At 40.1% G+C, this 13,198-nt stretch overlaps 1 protein-coding gene across 10 annotated transcripts in view; it reads right to left on the bottom strand.

Moving 5' to 3' along the window:
* Positions 1-13,198, bottom strand: part of LOC121288721 (eukaryotic translation initiation factor 4 gamma 3-like) — a 331,740-nt gene that overhangs the window by 216,373 nt on the left and 102,169 nt on the right. Inside the window, exon 1 of one of the 10 annotated variants that reach the window (XM_041207484.1) lies at positions 4,815-4,871. The exons of 8 other annotated variants lie outside the window; for them this stretch is intronic. In XM_041207484.1, coding sequence (XP_041063418.1) covers positions 4,815-4,856 — 42 coding nt within the window. In that variant the 5' untranslated portion in view covers positions 4,857-4,871. Of the gene's footprint in view, positions 1-1,105; positions 1,157-4,814; positions 4,872-13,198 lie in introns of those variants that run through there. One more of the 10 variants, XM_041207485.1, reaches the window with a different exon arrangement.

Below are 13,198 nucleotides of genomic sequence, written 5' to 3'. Positions count from 1 at the left end.
AACTTGGCTGAGTGGCTGAAAGCAAAGCCTAATGGGTGACAGGTGTTTTTGTGATTGAATGACTGTTTATAATGGGGTTCTGCAGGGTTCAGTTATTAGATTCCTTGCGATTCAGAGTACAGATCCATGATTTAGACTCAAATGTAGGGGTATGATTAAGAAGTTTGCAGGATATATAAAAATTGGCCAAAGGGTGAGAGTGGGGTAGAAAGCTGTACACTGCAGCATATATCAGTGTGTTGGTCTGGTGGACAAAAATGTCACCGTAAGAATTCAGTCTGAAGTGTATGGCAAGGGTAAACATTTGGAGAGGGTAATCAAGGTAAGAGAATACACAATAAATACTAGACTATTGGTGATGCACAGAGGAACAGATGGATCTTGGTATCCATGTCCACAGGTTCTTGAAGATAAAGTGGTTAAAGGAGACATACAGGACACTTTTCTTTATTCGCCGAGGCAAAGAATATAAGAGCGGAAGGGATATGAAAGAACTGCATAAAACACTAATTAGGTTGCAGCTAGAATACTGCATACAGTTCTGGTCACCATATTACAGGAAGGATGTGTTCATACCATAAAGGATACAGAGGAGTTTTACGAAGATTTTTCCAGGAATGAAAATTTTAACTATGAGGGAAGATTGGATAGGCTGAGCTTGATTACTTTGGGACAGATGAGGCTGATTGGAGATTTAACAGAGATGTATAAAAATAAGAGTTCTAAACAGAGTGATTGGAAGGGCCTATTTTCCTGTGCAAACAAGTTGGAGGAAAAGATTTAAAGTAACTGCTGGAAGGATTAGGGATGAGCTGGGGACCAATACTTTCCATAGAGGGTGGTGGTAGTCTGGAACTCACTGGCTAAAAGGGTGATAAAGACAGAAATCCTCATTGAATTTAAGAAGTACTTGGATATGCATTTGAAGTGCTGTAACCTATAAGACTACCAACCAAGAGCTGGAAAGTGGGATAGGCTGGACAGCTATTTTTCAGCAAGCACAACCACAATGCCCCTTTGTGCAGTAAATTTCTAGGATTCAAATCAACTCTGATTTTAAATTTAATCAACAGTACTTAGCAGAGTCGTCAGCAATCTTGCGTACCATAGATTGTGTTGTATTAGTCGACCTTTGAAACATCCAAAAATCCTTCAAAACTGGGGATCATTTTACATGCCGAGTATAAAATGCGATTTGCCTGTGTGGATGGTAATTTTGAAATGTGGAAAAGAAAAACACCGTTAATTCATATTAAATTAAATAACAGTTTATTGAATAAATTAATACAAAGATGCCTTTAACCATGCTCAAAGTGTTTTTTAAAACGTCAAATTCGCTGTCTTCGGCATCCAACACAAAGAGTTCATTGAATTCAGTGAGTCACTTTGGCTATGGCATCATTGCAAGAATCCACTCTGGATCAGATGTGGTGCTTTCGCTTTGAGAATCACCCCACCCCACAACAAATCATTTTCCTCTTCATCCACTGAACTGGGTATTTGAACAATCCAATGACATTTGGTGCACTAATAGCACCCACTCTGTAGTTTGGCTGCTGGTCGTATCGAAATTTATCCATGTGGCTGATGTGACTTGAATTTTTACTCATGTTTTTGCTGCTGTCTGATGATAAATCACTGGAAACTGATGATTTTGGCAGCAAGGTCTCTTGGTAGTCTCTGATCTTGGTCTTCTGCTGCAACAGTAGACTGTTTAGTTCTACAAAGCGACTAGACCAACTAGCTGTCAGTCTGAAATCTTTACTGGACTTGGGTTTGATTTGGCCCACAAGTGCGTATATTTGCATTGCATCTCTGATGACGATGTAACCATTCTGACGATTTGAGGGGCCATTCCATTACATGCTTCTCAAGATCAGGCCAGTGGCTGGTTCCTGTTTCTGATGGTGCAGTTGGTCTTGGACATCATCTTTAGGTGAGATTCCACCTTCTATTCTCACTCCAGTTTTTCACTAGCACCCAATTCCCTCGCTGCACAGTTATTTGACAAGTTAGCAAATGTTACAACTTTTAGCTTCAAAGCAGCTTCATTCGTTTTGCTGGAGGACCCATTTCTGTTCGTCACTTACCATGTCAAACATGGTCAGCTATGTGTGGATGTGACTTAAACTCCCACGCATTCTCGTCACAACATAGAGGCTAAGTAAAACATGCATTTCTGGAGTGAAAGGTTGAGGCCAACTACTAATGCGAGTATTGAATTTCGTAGCTGAAAAGGGACGTCCACTTATACGTTGATTATATGCAAATGCATGATCTCTCGTGCTTAAAAAATGGGGTCGGCTTCTCGGCCGCCATCTATGGCAGAGCCTTGCCTTGGGATAGGGCTTTAATATTGGGACACCTCTCCCTCAACCCCCTTGAGAAAGAAGTGGCACTCTCTAAGAAGTGTATATAGAGTCATCTCATGGTCAACGTCACATAAAAATCTGATCCTTAATCCAATGCTTGTCAGCCTTCCTGTCTGTACTTCTGGCTCATTGAGCCAAGGTCTCCCTGTTCCATTGTAAACAAGATCTCAGCACAACCAGGAAGACTGGAGCTTCTCCGTTATCTTAAAATGCCTCACCCTCCCCAGAGGTTCCAATTGCTGAGATCAAAAAGGAACTTCAAAACATAACAAGAAAACACATTCATTTGTGGGAGGTATAAACACAGCAAAACGATGTTTCTTCTCCACCCCAGTTCTTAACTTGTTGCATCTCAAATCAGAAAGCATTCTAGTTATTTTAATGGCTGCACTGTATGCAAAGAACTGAAAGAATCTAAATGGCCATCAATTTTCTGACATAACTACATAGCAGTCACTGTATTACAAGGTGATTTGGTCTGAACTGGATAATAATGTTAATGTATGTTTTCAGTATGGAATTTGTTAGAATCACAATTTATGTATTTATAATTTTATAATACTGATCTATTGCCTATTTTGTAATATCTATTACAATATTTAGTCTATATGTAATTTCTCAGGTCGGAATGGCTTACACCAAGTGACCATTAATAGCTGATAATAGTCAAGTGACTAATTTCTATGCTTCTAGCCCAACTATCATGGTGCATCCGAGCACTGACCACACCGTTCTCTACCAACCTAGCTGCCTCTCTAAGGTTTGAAGCCCTGAAACCACCTGGCACTAACTAAAAATGGTGACATGTCCCAGCTTCCCCATTCACAAACAATTTCTACTACCATCCAACATTTGCAATCCTTGATCTGCCTAAGACCCAAGGAAACGAAATTGCTAAGATATACAGTGAGGAAAAGCAGATATAGATTGTATAGACTGGCATATAGGTGAAGAGTGAATGACAAAGTACACAAAATTTGGAGAGAGTAGGATATCTTTATGTGTGTGTGTGAAAGAGAGACTTGCACAAGGGAAATAAGAGAAAAATGCTGTTGAAAAACTATTAAGGTAACAACAGGTCTGTGATGAATAAGAGAGTGAGGTAAGACACAAACCAGAGTAATATAGAACAGTGCGAGATAAAAATGCATTTCAAAATTACACTTTTTTGGCTCCACCTAACGTCATGATTATTTTGTTTTTAAATATTTTCTTCCTTTGGTCTTCATGCCATTAATACCCTGCTATGGGGGGGATATAGGTGATTTACTCCCTGGTCTCTGCCAATATGACTCTGTAACCTCTGTTAATGAGTAGTAAAAATATAAGCAGACTTCATTCACCCATGGATCCTCTACTCCTGGATAACCCCAAACTCCCAACTCTCTGTGGCAGCTTCATAACAGTGGCAAAGGCAAGGAACTCTCCATGTGACCAAATCACAAACGGATTCCTAATCTACCCTTGTGGCCATCACACGCCAGCTCCCAAACATTCAGCAGTGTTGTCTCTAGGCTTTCAGCAAATGAATGCAATTTTCTTACATTCCTTGTAGGCAGAGAAACATCAACCTACGATCACAGATTTTTTTCTTTTTGAGGTGTTGGGGCGTGGGACGTTGCTTGGTGAAAAAGGTTGATGAACAGTAGGTTTAAATGGGATAGACCATATGAGGACAGGGAACAAGTTACAATACCAGCTAGCAAACTGGACACAAAGGAAAGTTAAGTACCCAGCATTATAGCGGGAGTAGGATCAATGGAGTGGGCAGTGAGTCTCACGGACATGACGATTAATATGAAACAAATAACGTAAAGATGTGGGCATGAGCAGTGAATGAGGAGGTTTGGTTTAGTGGGGAAGCAGCAGAGGTAGCTGAATGGATGGTCATAACCCTAGTAAAAGAAAACCATGAGCTAGTTGTGAAGAAATTGAAATAAAACAGTTAATAAATATGCATATTAAGCAAACAAAACTGCAGTGATATGGGATTTGTTTTTTGTTCACTTTATTTTAATTCCCTTGGGAACAATTTCCAGATTAGTAAAGAGGAAAATTGACAACCCCATGCATAAAAACATCACTTGTGTTTAAAGAGCTAACCAGCAAGCTAAGTAAAGACTGTACAAACTGTGTTTCAACCAGGATACGGTAAAGGAAAAAACGGGGGAGAGTCAAATAGATAAGCTTCAAACCAAGCACAGTAAAAAAGATAATTGTTTGAAATCTCTTCTCAAATATTCCAGGGTTCAGTGTATATAATACAGGTTTTTCATTAAAGCTCGATAACCAGCCAGATATGAGTGCTTGTCAGTTCCTAAATTGAATTTCATTACTGATTTCATCATAGCTGCAAGAACAAGGATTATTCATAACTTTCCAATCTGTGCATGTTAAAACTGGTATTTTCCTAGTAAAAACTTATTTGCTTTTTAAACTCACTTTTGAAAATCTCTTCTTCCCTCGCTGTTCTCGGCACCCCATTTAGTTTCACCTATAACATATACTCTGCTCCAAATGAAGCAGGCAGCAACTCAGGAGCATACAAGCTCAGCCCAACACAAGCCACAGAAGGAGGAAGTATTATGCAAGCAACATTCCTAACAGCTTCTTCTGTCTTTAATAATGGTTCAGCAAAATAGAAACTGGATAGGAGTATTTTTTTTGAAAACTAAAGTTATGCACATGCGTGGTAGAGCCTCAGTGGCAGCATTAAGAATATTGCTCAAGAGAACTGAATTTTCAAACTGCCTGGTACACATAAAAAGCACCTTATATTCCATTTTAAGAGGCCAACTGTAACACGTTTGTACAGTATACGCTGGTAATGCAGAAGTAAACCTATCATCTTTAATACAATGTAGTCAAAATGCTGATGACAAACTCTTGATGACAAATTCAACAGACGTTAGTCACTATTTTGGTACAAGTTACTGCAGATTTATTAGCTGTACTTATTTAAAACTACACCTTACTTGGCTGTCCATCAAAATGAATTTCAGCTAGGAATGAAAACTGAAATTTTTATCTTGCACAGACAACTGTTATTCAGTCATGGTAATTTTGAGCCGCATCTTCTAACATTGGTCAACACATTCAATGGTAACCTATCTGACAAGTAGAACAGAACATAAATTTTTTGGTATTTTGATCAGGATAATGATATAATAATTAGGAAGGGCAGACAAACAGGGAAAGGAGGTGGGATAGCATGGTTAGTAAAGGAGGAAATCAATGCATAGTGAGGCAGGATACTGGCTCGGAAAATCATGACGTAGAATCTATTTGGATGGAGATAAGAAACACCAAGGGGCAGAAAACGTTGGTGGGAGTTGTCTGTAGGCCCCCAAATGGTAATGGAGATGTAAGGGAAGGCATTAAGCAGGAAATTAGAGACACATGCAATAAGGGTACAACTGTAATCATGGGTGACTTTAATCCACATATCGATTGGACAAACCAAACTAGCAATAATACTGTGGAGGAAGATTTCCTAGAATGTGTACGTGATGATGGTTTTTTAGACCAATATGTTGAGGAACCAAGCAGGCTATTCTACACTGGGTATTGTGCAATGAGAAAGGATTAACTAACCATCTTGTTGTATGGGGTCCCTTGGGGAAGAGCGACCATAAAATATTAGAATTATTCATTAGGATGGAGTGAAGAACTTGAATCCGCAACTAGGGTCTTGAATCTAAATAAAGGGTATGAGGGGGCGAGTTGGCAATGATAGATTGGGGAACCTTACTAAAAGGGTTGACAGTGGATAGGCAATGGCTAATATTTAAGGAATGTATGCATGAATTACAACAATTATTCATTCCTATCTGGCTCAAAAATAAAACAGGAATGGTGGCTCAATCATGGATTATAAAAGATATGAGGAGCATTGTTAGATCCAAAGAGGAGACATATAAAATTGGCAGAAAAAGCAGCAATCCTGAGGATTGGGAGCAGTTTAGAATTCAGCAAAAGTGGACAAAAAGATTGATCAAGAAGGGGAAAATGAAGTATAAGAGTAAACTTGCAAGAAACATAAAAACTGACTGTAAAAGCTTCTATAAGTATGAGAAGAGAAAAAGGTTCACAAAGATAAATGTAGGTCCCTAACAGTCAGAAACAGGAGGACACAAATAGTTTCTCAGAAATGTTAGGGAACCAAGGGTCTCATGAGAGGGAGGAATTGAAGAAAATCAGTATTGGCAAAAAAAAAATGGTGCTAGAGAAAATAACGGGGTTAAAGGCTGAAAAGTCCCAGGTCTAATAACCTACATCCCAGAGTACTAAAGGGAGTGGCCCTGGAAATATTGGATGCATTGGTTGCCATCTTCCAAAATTCTATCGGCGCTCGGGCAATTCCTACAGATTGGAGGGTGGCAAATGTAACCCCACTATTTAAAAAAGGAGGGAGAGAAAAAACAGACAATTACAGACCAGTTAGCCTAACATCAGTAGTGGGAAAAATGCTACAGTCTATTATAAAAGATGTGGTAACAGAACATTTGAAAAGCATTAACAGGATTAGACAAAGTCAGCATGGGTTTATGAAAGGGAAATCATGCTTACCTAATCTACTGGAGTTTTGTGAGGATGTAACTAGTAGAATAAATAAGAGAACACCAGCGGGTGTAGTGTATTTGGATTTCAAGAAGGCTTTTCATAAGGTACCACATAAGAGGCTAGTGGAGAAAATTAAAGCACATGGGATTGGGGGTAATATACTGGCATGGATTGAGAATTGGTGGACAGACTGGAAACAGAGTGGGGGAATAAATGAGTCTTTTTCCGGGTGGCAGGCAGTGACTAGTGGCATATTGCAGGGGTCAGTGCTTGGGCCCCAGCTATTCACATTATATATAAATGATTTAGATGAGGGAATCAAATGCAATATTTCCAAGTTTGCTGACGACACAAAACTGGGTGGGGTTGTGAGTTGTAAGGGGGGTGCAAGGAGGTTTCTGGGCAATTTAGACAAGTTGTGTGTGTGGGCAATCACATGGCAGGCAGTATAACATGGATAAATGTGAAGTTATACGCTTTGGTGTGAAGAACAGAAAGGCAGAGTATTATTTAAAGGGTGATATATTTGGAAATGTGGATATTCAAAGGGATCTGGGTGATGTACGCCTGTCAATGGAAGTAAATAGGCAGGTGCAGCAAGCAATTAGGAAAGCAAATGGTATGTTGGCCTTCATTGCAAGAGGATTTGAGTTCAGAGTAAGGATGTCTTACTGCAGTTATACAGGGCCTTGGTGAGACCACACCCGGAGTATTGCGTGCAGTTTTGGTCTCCCTACCTAAGAAAGGATATACTTGCCATAGAGAGAGTGCAGTGAAGGTTCACTAGGCTGATACCAGGGTGGCAGGATTGTCGTTTGAAGAGAGATTGGTTCGACTGGGCCTGTATTCACTAGAGTTTAGAAGAATGAGCGGGGATCTGATTGAAACGTATAAAATTCTAACAGGGCTAGACAGACTGGATACGAGGAGGATGTTCCCCCTGGTTGGGGAGTCTAGAACCAAGGGCCACAGTCTCAGGATACAGGCAGACCATTTAGAACTGTGATAAAGAAAAATTTCTTCACTCCGAGGGTGATCAACCTGTGGAATTTGCTACCACAGAAGGCTGTGGAGGCCAGGTCACTGAGTATATTCAAGAAAGAAATTGATAATTTTTTGGATATTAGGGGCATCAAGGGGTATGGAGTGAAAGCAGGAATATGGCGATGAGATAGAGGATCAGCCATGATCATACTGAATGGTGGAGCAGGCTCGAAGGGCCGAATGGCCTACTCCTCCTTCTGTGTTTCTACGAGGAAGAAGATGTGCAGTTATATGTTATGATCTCAGCTGATGTTACTACTGGACAAGTCAGATCCCCTGGGTGGTACCCAGCTTGATAGATCCTAACTTTTATTTTTTATTTATAAATGTGGAGGGCAGCTACTGAACAGAGTCAGAGTCTACTGAAGTACTTTTAACAAATGAATAAAAGATTTATTAAGAAAAAGATTAACAATATTACACTACTCCTTCACCCACAGCCATATCTTTACAGATATACACAGATACGTAAGAACACAAGTTGCAAAAAAATCTATCTTATGCCCTAACGTTCAAACTATACAGTTCATGTAAACCAATAGATGACCTGCAGTCAGACACATGCCACCCAAAGCAGATACTAATGATCACTTATCAGCTCTCCTCAGACACTTGTCACACCAATCTCACTGAACTCCATCTTTCTGCCAAGGGTTTCCAATCTCAACGCTCAAAGTACTCGCCTTGGAATCTTCTACCAAACAATGCTTTCACTTAATCATCTTCCACAAGGATCCACCTCCAGGGTTTCAACCTCTCCTTCTGATGTTCCTTTCCCCAGAAACGCCATACGCATTCAAGCTTTGCCTTCCAAGCACACACACTCAGATACTCAGCCGTGCCAACAGAACAACAATGCTTCACAGGCCTGTAGTAAGGAGTCATCAAACTTTGGTTGTCTCCTTGGATCTTCTGGTTTCTCACAAGTCCATTTTACCTTGCTTCTGCTGCCTGCAGCTTTCTCTCTCATTCAGTGCATTTTCCTCTGCTCCTTACTTTAATTTCACTGAACAGGATCTTGTTCCAGATTCCTGTCCTGTCCTCTGAGTTAACTTAAAGGTCTTCTTGGGACCTTTCTCCGTTTCCTTTAGGGCCTGCTCCCTGCAGTTCACTCTTCCAGTTAACAACTTGGTATATCCTTTGAGATCCAGAACTCACTCGACATTCACTGTTACTTTAACTTTAAAGCAACTTATCTAAGATTCTTAGACTTATTTCCCTCAGCAACCTGCCAGTATGTCCAGCGAGAGAGATTTAAACTGCTCCATTCACCTTAGAACATAATCACCAACTGAACTCAAACTGCTGCTTTGTGTTTCTCTGTCTCTGTGGGTCCCCTGTTGTTAGGCAACAGCACAGTTTTCTCTACTTTGTTTTAACTTCCCTAAACCACTTCAAGGGTTGTAAAATCTTATTAAAATGCAGGTATACAAACATAACTTAGACTTCTCAGCTCCAATTCAAAGAACCTCAAAATGAAACAAAACCCAAGATGCAACTTTCTCAACAGACAAGTAAAAACTTAAAAACCCAAAGCTACAACCTATTCCTAATAAACACAAATACACATATAATTTAAAACTCTCTCTAGTTCCTAACATATATTGATTCCTATTATGAGTTGTACCATAACCAAGATACTAGCAAATTAGGAAGACCATTAGCCCATACAGACCCAAAACCACTTCCCCATTGCTGCTTCTAGGTGGTTCTTAAATTATTTGAGAGTTTTCACCTCCACTACTCGGCAGCCCTTTCCCAGCATTGATCATGATTTGCATGATGCACTTCCAAAGATAATCATTTTTAGTTAGAACCTCCCACAGTTTAAAATATCTTGCATAACTCTAAGATCATCTATCAGGCACGTGTTTCAGCCTGAACAGAGGCTATGTCTCCAATCTTTCCTTATTAAGTGAAACCCGTGACACTAAGTATCAGGTCCCATTGGCTCTCCCGTACATCACCTTCAACAAATGAATATCTCCCTACCATCCCAGAAACCAAAACTGAAGGAATTCTCCAAATGATACAAAAAGCAAATTGGGCAGCAGTGACTTAAATATGCCAGTTTCAAGGGGTTTGGAAGTAACCTCTGCTGTCAACATGCACTGTTAAGGAAATCCGCAACAGGGAAGAAAAGGCTAATTGGCATCACTATTTCTTCTTAGCACTCTATGAACAATTTGTTTACTTTTATAAATCTGTAACCCAATTTAAAGGAAACAAGTGTCTTGTTTAATTAGATATTTGGAAAAAACCTAGATACATTTAGGCATTTCTCTACTGGTCAGGTTACAAAGTCACATTTGAACTTTTTTTTGTGATTTTTAATTTTCCTACTCCTTTTGCTGCATCCCATCTCTCGTTAAGATCTCTATCAGCAATCCCTCATTTCGAGGATGATTCTTTCTTGCAGAAGGCTGGGTGGAAGTGAGATGTCAGTGCTGGTTGTGTTTTCGTAGATGGCTTATGAGCCCTAAATCTTAGCTTTATAGGCTCTCCCACGGTGAGGAAATCGGTTGTCACCCCATAGAGTGGTGGCAGATTTTTTGCCCTCTTTCCACCTGTCTCGCCATCCTCCCTCAGTGGCTGCTCTTGACAACATTTTTGAGGTGCATCGTCATTTTGGTCATGATTGAGGATCTGCTTCCAGTGTATTGATGTTAGTAGAGCAGATCTTCAGGGAGACTTTGAGATTGTCTTTGAAATGTTTCCTTTGGCCCATGGGGGGAGGCAATGGCACAGTGGTATTGTCGCTGGGCTAGTAATCCAGAGACCCAGGGTAATGGACCCAGGTTCGAATCCCACCACAGCAGGTGATGAAATCTTTGAAACCATGTGGTTCACTAATGTTCTTTAGAGAAGGAAACCTGCTGTCCTTACCTGGTCTGGCTTACATGTGACTCCAGACCCACAGCAATGTGGTTGACTCTTAACTGCCCCTGAACAAGGGCAACTCGAGATGGGGAATAAATGCTTGCCTAGCCAGCGACACACATGAATGAATAAAAAAATCTGTTTGGGCAGTCTTGAGTTGAACATTCTGGCAACACGTCCCATCCATCTCAGGTGCTGAGAGATTATCATGGCAACCTACTTCATCACAAATATGAGACATTATAAGTATGAGGCATTATATGTTTTAACCTCTTTTAATTTAAGGTAAACCAGTTTGCCTTGGAAATGGGGGATGATGATCATAATTCTGCCAGTGGCAGGCCATGCGTTTTTTCACTGAAACCTACCGAAAATCAAGTGACAACTTTCAAACCTTGAAACAATAGAGGGGTGGCTCTTTTATGGACACAGACACATAAAAGGGTTTACTGCTGCAATGAGCAGGGTGAAATGCTTTTTTGTTAACAGTGAAGCAGAATGCTTATACAAGTTGGTTTTCTGTTCGAAAGGAAAGGAACAGGACTAGCAGGATTGAAACTTAGGAAAAAGAGAGTTTTCAAGGTGGGCCTTGCTGTTGGAAGTCTGTTCTGGATTACTCCATTTGAGCAGACTAATTTAGAAAAGACACAGGTGGTGGAGCAGTGAGAAGTGAGCGTGCAAGAAGCTGGGAATGCCTTATGGCCTAACCTTGTATTACTACTCATTGGCAAGAAGCGTGGCAGAAAATAAAAATATATCATATGGTGTACTTCAATTGAGCTAATTAGTTAATGTACAAGTATCTTCTTTAAGTTGGTGTATTAGCTGTCTGTTAAGATCTATGTAGATCTTAGTTTGCTTGCTACATTAAAAGTCTTAAAACATGAAATCTTGTCCTGTGATTCTTCCCATCAGTCACTGGGAAATTAATTTTTTTTAGTTAATGGTCTCTACACGATCCTAACAACTTGACATATCTATCTCTTGAAGTGTGCTTATTTTCGTTCTTTGTCCTCCCACGTGATTTGCAAGATTCTGCTAAGTCAGCATTTATTTTGTTGTTCTACACCCTTGTTATGGCATCAAAATTGTCCAAGCTTCAGCACCCTAAAGAAGCACAAAGAACCACTACCAAATCGACTTTAGAATTTAGTGTCTTTTGGACTTTAAATTTTAACTCTGTTTCTGTCTCCACAGATGCTGCTAGACCTGCTGAGTTTTTCCAGCATTTTCTATTTTTATTTCAGATTTCCAGCATCCGCAGTATTTTGCTTTCATCTTCATGTCAATCATGAAAATGGAATTTTCAGCAGTGAAAAAATAAAAGTATAGGGATCAAAATATAAACTGAACTCCTTCATTGTTTAAAACCTGTTTTTCCCCACTGGTGGCAAAGATTAAAGGATTACTGTTGCTTCAACCACATCTATGATCTCCTCATCGAACCTACAGGCTACTTCAATCAAACTAACCCATGAATTGGAAACACATTTTTGGTTAGCTACTGTCAATGCCAATGTTCCAAAAAATCAGATCACAAACTATCTTCAAATTACCTTTTGCCCTTTATCACAAATGTTTTATTAGCTCAGCCCTTTTGGCCAGACCTGATTGCTTTTGCAACTCAAACAGCATCCCCATTCCAAGCCACTGACTAAGCAGGCCACTGACTAAGCAGGCCACTGAAGAACAATAGCAACATCAACCTCTACCCAAGTGGTTCTCAATCAGGGGTCCATAGCCTCACATGCTCCATGAAAAGATTTCAGGGACTACACCAGGTGATTTGTCCAATAAACATCAGTATCCTCTCCTATCTATTTAGACGAGCAGAGTCCGTCTCAGCGATGCAATGACATGCACATACCAATTCAGATTTTTACTACTGGAAACCATTTGTACATTACACAATCCATTTGCACATCATCGACTTTACAGCAATTCTTACATTAAGTTTTTTTAAAATACAGCCCTATGCACTTCCACATAATTAAAAATGGTGAATGATTTATGTAAGCAAATTAGCTGGAATTATAGGTTCTCTTCTGAGGGATTGGAACCCAAATTGGGGGTGGGGAACTCTGAGTTTGGCATTGCATGGCCCAAGAAAGCATGAGCTTTCTTTTTAACCCTTTTCTTTCCCCTCGTGGGGAGCTACCCTGTGTCAGTGAAAAGCCACTCATGCATTTTTTAAAAAAGCTATTTTCTTCTCTGATTAAACTGGTGTTTGAGGCGGAGAGGGGATGCTACCAATGGAGGGAAACTGTGCACGCCTTTTGGCTTTGGAGCAGTAGCAAAAGAATGGTGGAAATAGGGAGATCTTCCAGGCTTTGGGCCTA

This window comes from Carcharodon carcharias, chromosome 15 (assembly GCF_017639515.1).
Source record: "Carcharodon carcharias isolate sCarCar2 chromosome 15, sCarCar2.pri, whole genome shotgun sequence".
In the NCBI taxonomy this organism is placed as follows: Eukaryota; Metazoa; Chordata; class Chondrichthyes; order Lamniformes; family Lamnidae; genus Carcharodon; species Carcharodon carcharias.
This window is presented reverse-complemented; position numbering and strand designations above follow the sequence as displayed.